At 40.4% G+C, this 16,667-nt stretch overlaps 1 protein-coding gene across 1 annotated transcript in view; it reads right to left on the bottom strand.

The window, feature by feature from the left end:
* Positions 1–13,816: 13,816 nt before the first annotated feature.
* The window catches only part of LOC145350293 (ras-related protein O-RAL), a 59,041-nt gene continuing 56,190 nt past the window's right edge, over positions 13,817–16,667 (bottom strand). The window contains exons 4-5 of the mRNA XM_080199478.1: positions 16,065–16,242; positions 13,817–15,781 (exon numbers count right to left, since the gene is read on the bottom strand). Of these exons, the coding sequence (XP_080055604.1) occupies positions 15,662–15,781; positions 16,065–16,242 (298 nt within the window). The 3' untranslated portion in view covers positions 13,817–15,661. The remainder of the gene's footprint in view (positions 15,782–16,064; positions 16,243–16,667) is intronic.

The raw sequence follows: 16,667 nt of genomic DNA on the forward strand, positions 1-16,667 counted from the left end.
ATTGATGTTATATAACAACTACCACCACCATCATCCTCCACCCTGACAAAAGCCATCACACCACCCCCACCCCCGCCACCTCAAATCAGTTAAGGATGTAGGAAAAATAATTTGATGGGATTGGAGGGGAAAGGGGATAGGTATAGGGGAATATTGGGAGTTTTAAGGCAGTGTGAAAGAGAGCAGAGTTTTCAGTGTCTTCTGAAAGCAAGAGCTAGCTAGCAAGTCAAAGTCTACTTTGAATGCGAATCTCACAAGAAACCCTATTTGATGTTATTGACATCTATTAGATTCACTTTCACATGGATTACCATGGTGTCTGATGGATGCGCCATTGAATATTTAAATATTCAATATATAAGGTAAGAATTTTAAAATGTATTCTTATCTGGTCTGGCCTATATGTGAATCCACACCCACACTAATGTGGTTGACTCTGAACTACCCTCTGAAATGGTTTGGCAAACCATTCAGTTCGAGGACAATTAGAGATGGGCAATATTCCTGGCTTTGCCAGTGTCACCCATATCCCATGAAAAAATAAAATTCATTCTCTCTCTGTATTTAAAAATTTCTTAGCAAGTTTTCCTACCAGAGTCTTTCACCAAGATGTCCCAACTCCTGTATTCAATGTTCTGACCAACGAAAGCATGTTGAATGTCTTCTGTCCATCTGTGACTCCACTTTCAAGGAACTAGGAACATATACCCCTAGATCCCTTTGTTCTGTAACTTGCCAGTTAAATTCTATGCTTTTCATTATTTTGTGGAAATCATATCCCTTCAAGTCTTTTCACTAGTTCTGTCATGAGACTGTTGTCCACTAAGATTGGGAGTCATCCCAGTAAGTTTTCCTTGTTACACATCTATAAAGGGAAGTGGTTTACAAAAACAAAAACTGCATCTTTGCTGTAGAATGGGTCTCACCGTCGATCTGAACTATGACAGTATAAGTTTTGCTGACCTTCTGATGCACCCCACTGTACCCAATTACCTTTTTTAATAACTGCCTGACACCAAGCAGATGCTTTCAGAGCATGATCACTCCCAAATTCTTTTTCTTCTATTTCAAAGACCTCTATCATGCAAATGGAAATCCTTTCAAGTTGTATGCATTTGCTGTTACTTGATCCTGAATGCTTTATGCTACATTTATCCATGTTAAATTCTATCTGCCATATCTCACTGCCATCAATGTAATCGGACCAAGTTTCTCTGAAGATAGTCAGTCTCCTCTCAGCTTGCCCACAAATCTCTGCCTCATCAGTAAATTTAACACTGCAGATGCCCTGGTCCACGTACTTCACAAACCCTGTCAAAAGCTCCAGGTCCCAGAATTGATTCCTATTGAAATCCATATTACTTTTCCACAGGTAGAATCATAGAATCATAGAATTCCTACAGTGCAGTCAGAGGCCATTCAGCCCATTTATATCTGTCTTAACCTGTAACCATTTTATCCAACCTATCCTGCCATAGACCACCTGCTTTTTTTGACTTTTCATTTTAATTTATTCATTCGCGAGACATGGGCATCTCTGGCTGACCAGCACTTTTTACTCATCCCTAATTGCCCTTGATGGAAACAACTGAGTGGCTTGCCGGGCTATTTCAGAGGGCAATTAAGAGTTAAACATATTGCTGTGGCCTTGGAGTCACAAGTAGGCCAGACCAGGTAAGGACGGCAGATTTCCTTCCCTAAAGGACATCAATCAACCAGATGGGTTTTTCTGACAATTAACAATGGTTTCATGGTTGCCATTAGATTCTTAATTCCAGGTTTTTAATTTTATTGAATTCAAATTCCGCTCTCCGCTATGGTGGAATTTGAACCCAGGTCCCCCAAACATTAGCTGAGTTTCTGGATTAATAGTTTAGCGATAATATCATTAGGCCATCACCTCCCCTTTTACTCCTAATGGAGTTGTGCCCACAATCTGAAGTCAAGTAACTCACATAGATCTACATTAGTGCCTTCAGCATTTCAAAGGCTTGGATTGTGTCACTTCATTTTCTGCTGATCTCAATCTCTCCAGTCCCATAACTTAAGAGCAGTGTTCCAAAATCACCTCCTTCATTCTGCTCTGCAACCTCTCCAAGACGTCAACATTGTTTGGTGAGGGATTCTGATAATGGGTCACAGATTGTTTGCTCTTCAAAAAAGTTATGATGTGGAGATGCCGGCGTTGGACTGGGGTAAACACAGTAAGAAGTCTGATGATACCAGGTTTAAGTCCAACCGATTTATTTGATAGCAGTTATATGCTCTGCCTGAGGCCAGTACTCGCTATTCACCTGACGAAGAGGGAAACCTCGAAAGCTTGTGAGTTTACTATCAAATAAATTGGTTGGACTTAAACCTGGTGTTGTCAGACTTCTTACTCCAAAAAAGTTGCCAGACCTGCTGACTGCTTCCAACATTTTCTGTTTTTATGTCAGACTTGCAGCATCTGCAGTATTTTACTTTTGCTTTGAAGACAAATGGCCTAGAATTACATACTGTATGTTCCAAAACGGACCTCAACGGTGGCTTAGGAAAGGTTAGAATAACTTGTTTTGACTAATGATCTGGTGCTTGTTTATAATTACAGTACCTTTCATAATGATAACTGGAATCCTTTGTAATAGTCATACCCACATCTTTTACCTTTCTCTCCATTGCTAATGGACACATCTTCAGTATTGAATATTTGATGGATCCCGCTCCAGTAGACATAAGATACAATATGGATAGTATTTTCATTCACCATTCCAACTCTGCCCTGACCCATTTCCCCAAGTCAGTCATTGAAGACATATAACAAGTCTCCAGTAGCCAAGAGTATGGTCTGCTGTTGCCAACCAAAAGTTTACCAAAGATCCTTAGACCGCACCTTTCAAATGCACAATCACTTCCATCTAGAAGGACAAGAGCAGCAGATACATGGGAACACCACCATCTGCAAATTTCCCTCCAAGCCAATTCCCATCCTGTCTTGGAAATATGTCACCGTTCCTTCGCAGTCATTGGGTCAAAATCCTGGAATTCCCTCCCTAACTGGATTGTGGGTCAACACACAGCATGTGGATTGCACCGTTTCAAAAGGCAGCTCACCACCACCTTCCCAAGGGCAACTAGGGATGGGCAATAAATGCTGGACAGCCAGCGACGCCCACGAATGAATAAAAGAAAATAAGCACTTAAAGGAGCAGAAAAACCTCCAAGATGTTGGTATCTTTCAACAGAGACTGAAGCTTACGCAGGTAAATATGTGAGAATAAGATATTCTCTCTTTCCATGCAACAATGCCTTTAACATAATAAAATGTCTCATGGTGTTTCACAGGAGACAACCCCTTAAGGAGTTATTAGGATTGTAGGCCAGAAGATTGGCCAAAGAAATGCATAGAGGAGGAGAGGGGAGATGCAGCCAAGAAGTCCAAAGCTTAGGACCTCAGCAATGAAGGCACAGCTGCCAGTAATGGAGCAATGAAAATCACAGTCATAGCTAGTATTACACTGGTGTATGATCACCTTCCACACAGTGCTAGTGATTAGGGCAGGTAAAAGGAAAATGGCCCGGAAATCAGGGTTATGCCTTCCCTTAGACTTTCCAAGCAGTGGTCAGGACAAGAACAGTCAGAATGTTCCCAAGGCAGGAGGAGGAAGGGATATCCAGTTTTAGAAAGTGAGGCAATAATTAGCCTCGCTGCTAGATATTGCCCCATTCCCTATCCTACTCTGTTTTGGCTGAAGTAGCATCCAGCCTCAATTTAAAGTTTATTGATTAGTGTCACAAGTAGGCTTACATTAACACTGCAATGAAGTTACAGTGAAAATCCCTAGTTGCCACACTCCGGCGCCTGTTTTGGTACACTGAGGGCGAATTTAGCATGGCCAATGCACCTAACTGGCACATCTTTCGAACTGTGGGAGCAAACCAGAGCACCTGGAGGGAAACCCACGCAGACACGGGGAGAACTCACAGACACTGCACAGACAGTGACCCAAGCTGGGAATCCAACCCGAGTCCCCCGGCGCTGTGAGGCAGTAGTGCTAACTTACATTAAAATTACTTTATATTAAAATCAATTTGCTATACATTAACAGGTTCAAATCACATTGAATGCTAATTCTCTCTCTTATAGTGGTTACCTTCTTCACAGTTCAGTATCATCAGCAAATGTTATAGAATTACAGTACAGGGAACTATCCTACCATATTCATTTATGAAATGAATGAATGGGAGGAACAAAACCCCTCCAATCACATTTCCCAGATAGCTTTCTCCATTTACTTTAAATTATCCATTTCATACTGATAATCTAGTTTCCAATCAGTGCAGCTAATTTGGGGGCACTGATATTATTAGCCTTTAATAGCCTGACACCTGACCTTTCATTCAGTGCTTTCTAAAAATCAAAGTAAATTCTCTCCATCAGTTTAGTTACCTCGCCAACAGAATAGTGAGATCTATACACTGTGTTCTTCTGATGGACATTCTCAATATTGTCAGAAATAAAGTTTATTCATTAGTCACAAGTGGGCCTACATTAACACTGCAATGAAGTTAGTGTGAAAATCCCCTAGTTGCCACACTCCAGCACCTGTTCAGGTACACTGAGGGAGAATTTAGCATGGCCAATGCACCTAACCAGCACACCTTTCGGACTGCGGGAGGAAACCGGAGCACCCGGAGGAAACCCATGCAGACACAGGGAGAACGTGCAGACTCCACACAGACATTAACCCAAGCTGGGAATCGAAGCTGGGTCCCTGGCGCTGTGAGGCAGCAGCACTAACCACTATGCCACGGTGTCATCCTTAAACTCTTCAGCGTTTGATCCAATGTCTATGCCAAACTAATCGCCAGGTCTGCCGGTCCTTAATTTTCTGATATCTTGCCCACACTTGTCCTCATGGTCAGCTCCAGTGTTTATTCTTTGTAGTTAGTAAATCCTCCCCCTCTGAGACACTAATGAGTCAGGTGCTGCAGAGGTCATGGTACTGGACTAGCAATCTAAAGGCCTGCACTATTAGACTAGCCTGACCCAAGTTTAATTCCTGCCATAGCAGTTTGAGAATTTGAATTTAACATTTTAATTTCAAAGTTTTTAAAAACTAGTACCAGCAATCATTATCATTAACAAGAGTCATCCAGATTGTAACTTTAGCTCTGTTCTCTCCACAGATGCTGTCAGACTGCTGAGTTTTTCCTGCATTTTCTGCTTTTGTTTCCGATTTCAGCATCTACAGTAACTTGCTTTTACATTATCATTGGGTTGCTTTTAGAATCTCAACCACCTAGCGAGCCATTTCCTTTAGGCGAGGGGAATTTTCTGTCTGCTTGGTATGACCTTGACGCGACTCCAGTCCCACACAAACATGGTTCACTTCGGACTGCCCTCTGAATCAGCCCAGCAAATCTCTGAAGTTGTACCAAACTGTTGCAATACAAGAAGGCAGTGACCCACACCTCCAACCTGAGATGACTAAGGGAATGAAATAAATTGCCATTGATGTCCAAACTCAGAGAAATGAAAAAAATGATGCGCTCATCCTACACAATATACAGAAGTATTCTCAACTTCAGCGAGGCATTTGGCTGATAGAGCGTGACTGGAAAAAACAATTGGTCAGTAATGTTTTGGATTCAACGGATTCAAAGATTAATGAAGCACCATCCAAGAAGGTTGAGCATGTCGATGGCCTTTGCCTGTTGTAGCACCCTTCGCTAATTGACAATCCATTGGTGGGAGAAAGGTTTAAGATTCCTGATTTACCAGACTTCTCTTCCACAATTGATCAGGGCAGGAATCCAAAACCGGAGGCCGCGCTGTGCAGTGGTAGCATCCCTACCTCTGGACTTTTGGGGCAGCATGTTGGCACAGCGCCAGCAACACAGGTTCAATTCCCTGCTTGGGTCACCGTCCGTGCAGAGTCTGCATCTTCTCTCCATGCCTGTGTTTGTATCCTCCGAGTATTCTGATTTTCTCCCACAGTCCAAAATACTTGCTGGTTAGGTGCATTGGCTATGCCAAATTCTCCGTGTATCCAATCAGGCACCAGAATGTGGCATCTAGGGGATATTCACGGTGGCTTAACTACAGTGTTGAGGTAGGCCTGTGACACTAATAAATAAACTTTTAAAAAAAAGTAACTCCATTTGAGGCCAATGCTGGGACTTTTTTAATTTGATGTATTATTTCCTGTGTTCACATACGTGACACATTGTTTCATCTGTATAGCATGCATGAAACAGACCGTTTGTAAAGTTTTAAGAGTGTAGAATGTGTAAAAGATGAAATGTGAGGATAGGCAAGAAGTCTCCTCACTCTGGCACAATCGTTACTGGCCACAGAAGGAGCAAAGGGCTGATAATCATAGAATCCCTACAGTGCAGGAGACCGTTCGGCCCATCAAGCCTGCACGAACAACAATCCCACCAGGCCCTAACCCCATACATTTACCCTGACAATTTCCCCCGCCCCAACACTAAAGGTGCAATTTATAATGGCCAACCTAACCTGTACATCTGTGGATAATCAGCTCAGGAATCTTTTCCAACCTTCCCCCACTCCCTAAAGGGTAGAAAAAAAAGTGTGGGCGTGAAGATGCACTAAAAGAATTCCAAAACCAAAAACAAAAGTTCTGCCTGACCTCAGTGGGAATTTACACTTCAGTGTCTGGCAGATGTGTATAAAAAGGATTATTTTTATATCAGTGCATCTTATTTCATTTTTTTTTGTTACTGATTGATTTCACATTAAGACTATCAGTTATCAGAATGCTCAGTTTGAGCTGTGTGAATGACTTTTATGTAGAAGTACAAAGTGAACAGCCTTAGGACAACTGTCACATGAAACCTACATTATCAAGATGACAAAGACAATTTGTAACAATTTGCTTCTTCCCACATGGGTACAATTTATTCAAAGTAGTCGTTTTCATTTCCAGTCACATATTATACTCCTGGTGACACTGGGTGAGGCAAGACGCTCCATCTGTTCAATGAGTGTAAAATTCATTACTGAAATTAAAATATACTGCTTGACAGGTACTTACACCCATTAGAATATTTAGTTTCATCTCACTGGCAGTGAGCCACCACGATACAACAGGTGTGGATAGCTGCAGTAACAGTAACTGTTATCTTTCTTCTAAAACATTAAAGGGAGAATTTTTCTGGCTTTTTAAAAGCCTCAAGTTTGGAGGAGGACAGAAGCAAATGAGAATTTCAGAGATTTCCCTAGGGAAAAAGGGACATTAGAACAGGTGAAAATTGACTTCAACGGTGAGAACAGTCTGGGTGGCGTGGTGACAGAGTGGTCAGCACTGCTGCCTCACAGCACCAGGGACCCAGGTTTGATTCCTGGCCTTAAGTCAGTGTGTGGAGTTTGCATGTCCTCCCCATGTCTGCATGGGTTTCCTGCAGGTGCTCCAGTTTCCACCCACAGTCTGAAAGACGTACTGATTAGGTGCATGGACCTGACCAGGTGCCTGCGTGTGGTGACTAGAGGAATTTCACAGAAGCTTCATTGCAGTGCTAACATAAACCTTACTTGACTAATAATTTAACTTTTTAATAGAGATGAGAACCAGCAAATTGCATTTGTAACTTTCAAAGGATCCAAGGTAGGAAGCTCTGCACTGGCATATGAAAGTTAAGAAAAAACAAGATTGTGATGGACATAAAATACAATAGCACGGGTGCTATAAGACAAACATAGAACAGTACAGGCCCTTTGGCCCTCGATGTTGTGCCGAGCTACATCCAAAGCCAAGATCAAGCTATCTCATCTCTATCATTCTGACGTGCTCTATGTGCCTATCCAATAACCGCTTGAAAGCTCCTAAAGTGTCCGATTCCACTATCACAGCAGGCAGTGCATTCAACACCCTAACCACTCTGAATAAAGAATCTACCTCAGACATCCCTCCTATATCTCCCACCATGAACCTTATAGTTATGCCCCCTAGTAACAGCTACATCCACCCAAGGAAATAGAGTGGGCATGCAGAGACCATCTATCCCCCCTCATTATCTTAAATCTCTATTAAGTCACCGCTCATCCTCCTCCGCTCTAAAAAGTCCCAGCTCTTTCAACCTTTCCTCATAAGACCTATCCTCCAAACCAGGCAGCATCCTGGTAAATTTCCTCTGCACTCTCTCCACAATGCTTCCACATCCTTCTGATAGTAAGGTGACCAGAACTGAACATAATATTCCAAATGTGGTCTCACCAAGGTCCAGTATAGTTGCAGCATAACCCCACAGCTCTTAAACTCAAACCCCCTGTTAATAAACATGAACACACTATAAGCCTTTTTCACAGCTCTATCCACTTGAGTGGCAATCTTCAGAGATCTGTGGATATGAACCCCCAAGTTCTCTGTTCCTCCAAAATTACCTCAGAAGCCTGCCATTGATCCTGTAATCAGCATTCAAGTTTGTCCTACTAAATGAAAAAAGGTAGTGTTTAATTTTTTCTTTAAACAGATCAACACATTCTTTTGCTGCTGATTGGTTTTGCATTATACCTGTTATCAGAGTATAGAAAAACTGAATTCTTAAATCTGAAAAAATTGTATTCCATGATTCCATTATAGATCAAGGACACACCTGGACTATTGTGCTCTACTTTGGTCATCTTGCTATAGGAAAGATGTTATTAAACTGGAGGGAGAGCAGAAGAGATCTACAAGGACACTGCCAGGATTCAAGGGACTGAGTTATAGGGAGAGATTGGATAGGCTAGGACTTTTTTTCTTTTGGAGCGTAGAAGACTGAGGGTTAATCTTATAAGGTGTATAAGATCATGAGAGGTATGGATAAGATGAATGCACTCAGTCTTTTTCCCAGGGTTGGGGAATCAAGAACTAAAGGCCATACATTTAAATTAAGAGGGGCAAGAATGAATGGGAACTGGAGGAGGACTTTTTAAACTGAGGGCAGTACGTATGTGGAATGAGCTGCCAGAGAAAATGGTTGAGGCAGGGACACTGACAACATTTAAAAGGTATTCAGGTAAGAAAGGTTTAGTGGGATACAGGCTAAATGCAAGCAAATGGGGTTAGCTTAAATTGGCATTTCGGTTGGCAGAGACCTGTTTGTACTGAAGGGTCTGTCTCTGTGCTGTTGATTCTATGAATAAATGCACATCATCTTCAGACCAGGTCAAAAAGATTTTGTATGTTAAATGGCATATTATTTCTAGATGAAAACCAGGTTAGCACAACAAAGGCTTGATATTTTAGGATTGCTTTAAACCGCTCCTTTTAGTTTTGCAGAATTTACCCATTTCTATTCTGATCTAGCAGACTGTGATTTTAAGCTGCAGGTGACAAGGAAACCTTCCTACAATCTACAGGGCTGATCTTCAAATACACAAATCAGGCTTACAATGGTATCATTGAGACCCAACTGCTATTTTTACCCATACAAAGGGAAGCAGCGATGTCAAGTTGTTGAGATCTGGATCCAGGACCTGAAACTTGCCACCATTTCCTTTCTGGGCCAGGAGAAGCAAGCATGTTTCATCCAAGCACCACAAAGTTTGGGCCTCTTCAGGACCAGGCATCCACCAACCATTCTCTGAGCAACTACAATTCCCTACCCAAATCATCTGATGGGATTTCCCTTGAGACAGGGACCATTCCCCTTCTGATTTGAATGGTTGAGTGGCCAACTCCTACTGGCTGCTTTTGAGATGCAAACATGGGGCTGCAAATAAAACCAGGTTTTTGAACACTGTTCAAGCCTAACTGCAACCCTTGCTCAACTGGATTTCCTCCCAGGGTTAAAAATAATACAACCCATTTGTGCAACAGAGCCATGGCACACAACATTTTTGCATTTCTTTCCCAACACTCATCTCACAAGCTCTCTTGGACTATTTAAAGACTTACTCTTTCTACAAATTCCTATAATCATAAAAGGAACCCATTTCCCCACCAAGATCAGTAGAGTGCACAGGCTAGATTTTACCAGCTCTTTGGAGATTGGTGAGGATTTGAAAGGCACTGCCTGAGATTAGTTGGCCAATAAAAGATTCCAGAATCTTCAAAAGGGGAATTAAATAAATACAAGAAAAACCCTTCAGGGTTATAGGGACAGAGCACTAGTGGTTCTGACTGGTCTGCTTGTCAAATCAGCCTCCTGACTCAGTGGGTCAATGATCATTTTGTGTGCTGTATTCTGATCAGCACAAATTGGCTGATACCACTAGCTAACATGGACTGGAAAGCAAAGCCTAGGCCATTCAATTACCTTGTCACTCACCATCTAGACGTGGAGGAAAAGAGTTACCACTGCCAGCCTTCAAAGCTTTAGCTAAAGTTTATTAGTCACAAATGAGGCTTACATTAACACTGCAATGAAGTTAGTATGAAATTCCCCTACTTGCCACAGTCCAGCACGAGTTCATGACAATATACCTAACCAACATGTCTTTCAGACTATGGAAGGAAACCAGAACACCCAGGAAAAACCCACACAAACTTGGGGAGAACATGAAAGCTACACAGACAGTGACCCAAGCCCAGAATCAATATCACGTCCCTGATGCTGTGAAGCAGCAATGCTAACTACTGTGCTACCATGCCACCACAGTAGCTGGACCTAAACATGAAATCAGTAACAGGAATGGATGAAAGGAATATGGGGAAAAGAGTAGGGAAAAGGGGCAATACAGTGGCACAGTGGTTAGCACTGCTGCCTCACATCACCAATGACCTCAAATTGATTCCTGACTTGAGTTACTGTCTGTGTGGAATTTGCATGTTCTTCCCATGTTTGAATGGATTTCTTCAGGGCGCTCCAGTTTCCTCCCACAGTCCAAAAGACATGCTGGTTAGGTGCACTGGCCATACTAAATTCTCCCTCAGTGCACCCAAACAGGTGCCGAAGTGTGACAACTCAGGGATTTTCACAGTAACTTAATTGCAGTGTTAATGCAAGACTAGTTGTAACAAACAAAAACAGTCACAGCCTAGTACAATGGTTCAAACCATTTTTAAAAAAGATTCACAGTCACATGCTTTACCATTTCATAATCCACATTACTAGGAAAACATTTGTAATATACAACTGGCATCTCAGATAGGGATGAGTGAACAGGTGGTTTCAAACTGAACTGTAGCTTGTAAGCCAGAATCCAACAGCATTGCACCACTCATGATAAATGAGATTTTCCATCACAAGTCAAAAGAATTCAATTTATTGCATTGACTATTTATAGTTTATTATACATGTCAAGTTATAACATTAGAAAATTAATTAACCAAAACATGCCTTAAAAACACAAGAGTACTCATTGTACATTGAGATACAGGTGAGCGAATATCCCAACTCATGCAATGAAGTTATGAGTTGGACAGTTTTAACATACTATAACAGTACCCACTGAAAGTTGGCTGCATTACAAGGGTAGTTAACATATTAATAGCTCTTAAAACGGGAATAGGTGTGGCAAGTAATCTATGCCGAGATCATGGTTAATTATATAATTAGACCAAAGGATTTGAAAAATGCACAAACATATAGTATCAAAACAAAAATTGACATACTACCAGAGTATAAATGTGCAAATATTCCTTTGAGTAATAAGGTTGGGAAAAATCAGGATGCAATTTGTTAAAGGAGCAATTACTACAATCGATTTTACTTGGCAGCATTTTAAAAAGTAAAATTTCACATTACAAGGCATATCCATGGCCAGAAGTTACAACCAATGAAAAAAATTTCCTATCAAAACACCGGTTTCTCCTCAATCCTCAAACAATGCTTTGCCGTTGGTCCCATGAATTGAAATACTTGATTTTGTGTACGTACTTTTGAGCTGCAAGCATTTGATTTCAAATTAGGGATACTTTAAATAGAAACAGATGGTCTAGTCACCAGTTTCAAACACATAACTAAAACATTGCTCAGACTATTGCTACAAGTTCAGCCTACATCTCGGCAATTTCCCCTTAAAATGTTGTTATCACACCTGTTGTCTTTTAGCTTCATTATTTCTATGACTTAACAATTCATTTTGCCACGCACACTGTTCTTGAATCTCTAACCAAAATTGGAAACGATTGTTCTACTGAAACCTGCAAGATGTACTATAGCCAAGTGCTTCTGGAATGTGCTCCAAGAATTACTTGTACATGGACCCAATAAGCTTGTCCAGACTAGAATTTTGATCAACACAAATCATTCAGAAAGCAGCATCTGTTGGACTTCAGGTATAAAGTATCAATATTCTGATTCTTCTATTGCATGAACCAAAAATGCCTACACCAAACCTGACAATTCATTTCATGCATGTTTATTAAGATACCCTCGAGAAGGAATTCTCATCCCTGTTCATTAGGCAAAAATTTAGGCCAAGGTATCCAAATAAGGAGTGGTTTTGATGGCTAGTGCACCTAACAAAATGCCCTATTTGCTACTTGATTTCAGCACAAGCTTAGAGTTAGGCGACTAATTCAAGCTGGATGTGGTTGAAAAGCAATTGACAAAAGCATGCACGGAAGTGTTTCAAGGAATACCACACTCAGTGAATTGTTTCTGGCTAAACTCAGATTGCCCCAAATGAAGTGGGAAAAGCACAAGTTCACATTTCATTCCTTGTACCAAAATAAGAGATTTCAGAAGGCTTTTCTCATGATCACACAAGTCAGAGGTCTGGCTTTTATTACAAGTCGTATCAATAGAATTAAAAACACCAATGGTTATACAATTGAAAATACAATTAAAACCTAGGCCAGAAGTGTTGATACAATGATGCTTGATCACCCACAAGTGAATTGGCAAAACACACATGGTTGTCTTGAGATGCAAGAGGCTTACTGAGAAAGCAGGGGCAAATCTAACAGTACGGATTAAACCTTGAGAAGTCATCAGGCTGGCTTCAAAAGAACAAGTACAGCACAGGAACAGGCCCTTGGGCCCTCAAAGCCTGTGCCAATCATGATGGCCCAACTAAAAGAAGCCTTCTGCCCTTACTTGGACTGTATCCTCTATTCCCTCCCTATTCATGTGCCCATCTAGACACCTCTTAAAAATTGCAGCTTTTCACCCCACAGCAAGACCAGGAGGTACAGCAACAAGATAAATGCAAAAAAGATGGATGCACGGGGAAGAAAAACAGCACAAATCTTACTAAATCAAACATTTATTCACTCCTTTTGCACCTAAATGTTAAAATACTTACAGTAGACAAAAATATAATGATGAGGGCACAGCTTCTCAGTCCAATGTAGATGGAGCTTAACAATCATACAATCCCTACAATGCAGAATGAAGCCATTCAGCTCATGGGATCTACACTGAGCACAATCCCACCTGAGCCCTATTCCTGTAACCCCATATATTTACCCTGCCAATTCCCTCATACCAGGGTTAACTTAGCATTGCCAATAAACCTAACTCTCACATCTTCAGATTGTGGGAGGAAATCGGAGCACCCTGAGGAAACCCATGCAGACACAGGGAGAATGTGCAAACTCCACACAGATAGTGACCCGAGGCTGCAATTGAACCTGGGTCCCTGGTGCTGTGAGGCAGCAATGCTAGCCACTGTGCCAGCCGAGTCAGGCCATAGCACCATTTCTATTTCTCACTCCAGCCATCCTGCTGACCAGAGATTTTAAATGAGGACTGAACTGTACACTCGTACTTAAGAATTTCAGATTGGCCAGACTCTCTCTTAGCATCTTTCCATCTATTAGAGATAAGTGGTGGGAAAAGTATCAGATTTTAAACAGATCCCAGGACATGAAAATAGTATTTTAGCACACCAACTTTAAATCCTAAAATTAATTTCAAGGAATGCTGGAGACAAGAGATTAGTCAAGTTATGCTATTGGCTTTATTCATAATTCATGTCAAAATATTTCACATTTTCATGATGACATTAGTTTTGTCTCGATTTGGAAACTTTTATTAGTTTTGTTAAGCAATGTAAACAATCTGGGTAACTTAGTTTTTGGCAAATACAATACCACAGTTAATTACTGGCAAAGAACCCCTAACCCCTTCAGCTCAACAAAAAAAGTTGCATTAAATCACAACGGTTCAATTAGTTACATTATCTACAACCAAAGAAAAGTGAAGTACATATTACATGCAATTTATGTTAAGGCAAATGTAGAAAAATCAATTGCTGTACTGTCCCAATAACCTAGTGTTTTAATGCATTAACTACACTAACAATCTACCTCCGTCCAGAAATCGGTCTTTAAAAACACAAGTCAGTATTAGCCCAAGGTTTGTACAAATCATTCATATGATACTACATAAAAACTAACACCATCCAAATCTCATTTCTTTACAAATGTCTAAAAATCAGTGCGAGATATTGGTCCATTTCACACAGGTCAACTTTGTATTCTTAAAAACATCTGAAAGAATTGGATTTTTTTCATTAATTTTCTGTTACCACAAGAACGTAAAAGGACTTTTTAAAAAAACACTGAACTCTAAACCTATGATTGCTGTGTTTCATGTGTGCTCAAGTCATTCACGGTATTTGCTCTTACAAATATTCACTTATTTTCTTCATGCCAATGCTTTACCAAAAGGGACAGACAAGAACACAATCCAACTCGTTACTAATGTATCTGCTGATCTGCGAAGTAGACATGGAATACTCTTCAGTGCCAATGATGTGTTTGTGCATCAGATCTTGAACGCCAGCACTTTTAATACATCACATGGGAGGTAGAGAATGCAACATAATGGACTTATGAAACAGTGAAATAGATCCCTTCACTGTTAGAGTTACTTACATTATTGGGTGCAAAATATCAAAACCATGATTGGGTGGGGTGAGTTGGGGAGAAGGAGGTTGTTGTGCTAGTGAAAAGATTTGATCTAAAGTAACGATTTTTTCAGTTAATTACACTAGATGTTTAATTTTGTGGAGAATGTACCTCCAATCTGTTATGACTTAAGCAAGAGTAGCAGAAAATGATTATACTGTACATGGGAAATTATTTCTCTGGACTTTAAACGCTAGTTGCTTTAATAAATTTGACTTATTAACAAACAGCCAGAAGGCTAGGTTTTTTAAAAATCATTCCCCTCTCCCTCCAATGAATGGCACAAGTTGAGTTTAGCTGTACTTCAAGACCACATATGGTGCGATATAAAGAGGATCAGAGTGTTCAAACTTGTTTATCAAATGTCATTTTGAACAAGATCTTCACATTAAAAGACAAATTAAACTTTGAACACCCTGCATTATAAGAGTTTCAACATGCTGCCTTTTATAAGCCTGCAGTTTGCTTTTGATGCATTAGGAATCTGCCCTTTAATTACTGCCCAAATTGATTTTGAAAAGAGAGGTCATGAATAATTAGCAATTAACTGGACAAGGGAATCCAGAGATCTACATGGAAGCTGGAAGCATGTTACTGCTTGATAAGAACAGTTGCGCAAAACTAAAAAAGTGTCTGTAAAAAAAAGGCAAAGAAATACAAATCCTACAAGTAGGTCCAAAGGATACAGCTCACTCTATAGTTCAAAGAGCATTGGTAATGAACCTAACATTACTCAATGCTTTGAATAAACACCATTTTACTACAAAATAAACAGTGATTGATTATAAACAAATTGAGTGGCTAAATGAACATTAAGTGCCCAAGTTCAAATTGCTGCCAACTGATCCCCCCCCCCCCCAAAAAAAAAATCACAGTATGCAGCATCGTTCTCGGAAGCTCTTTTTGTTCCGGGTGCTCTTCTTCCCATTTTTGTCCTTGTTTTCTGACATTTTCTTTGCTCGAACTTCTCTCATCAGGTCAAAAAATACCTAAGGAAATCAAATACGAATTTTACAAAAAAAAATTAAAAATGCCAAAAATATCCAATGCATTTCCAAAATCATACAAGCAAAATCTTCACTGAACAGTTTATACTGTTATCACAAATTTAAAAATGCTGGCAATACATAGGTTGTAATAATCCCTCTGCAGAATGAAAGTTCAGCTGGAATTCCTGTAGAAATATTACATCCACAGCAGGTTAAAATATCTTTCAGATTTCACCATTTTTAATATGGATGGAGAAATTATACAAATAAAATGAATTCTTACCTTATCTACATTTGCTCTTGTTTTAGCTGAAGTCTCAACATACTGAACGCCCCACTCTTCTGCTTTGCTCCTTGCTTCATCAACAGACACTTGCCTCCGATCTTCCAAATCAGACTTGTTACCCACTAGAAGCAAGGGGATTTTATCTTCCTCTGCTTTCACACGGAGGATTTGTTCCCTAAAAACGAAGAATCATTCATTACCTCTATGGCCGTACTGTTGTTTTTGAAATTCACTGGTATGGCTGTACGCAGCTGGAACAAGTTTAACAAAAAGACAATGTCTAATAAAGTGGCCCTCGTGGACCGTTTCAGCAGCCATCAAAATTTGCAGGAAAATACTCTCATACCAATCAGGCAGGTCCCAGATCCCTTATACGTGAAATCACAAGCAACAATTCTCAGCAACTGCATTAACTGAGCCTGACTGCAAATTTATTGCCCATGTGCAGAAATAATTAACACAGAGCCTTGATTTCCAGTCAAACAGTGCAAGCACTGCTCAAGAGGGCTTTCACAATCTTTCATCGTGATCTGGAAATGTACAGACACCACCAGGATGCCAGAGATAAAAAACCACAAGAGAGCATTGTGCAATCAGGAG

The sequence above is a fragment of the Carcharhinus amblyrhynchos genome, chromosome 11 (assembly GCF_965287045.1).
Source record: "Carcharhinus amblyrhynchos chromosome 11, sCarAmb.v2.hapA, whole genome shotgun sequence".
Taxonomy (NCBI): Eukaryota; Metazoa; Chordata; class Chondrichthyes; order Carcharhiniformes; family Carcharhinidae; genus Carcharhinus; species Carcharhinus amblyrhynchos.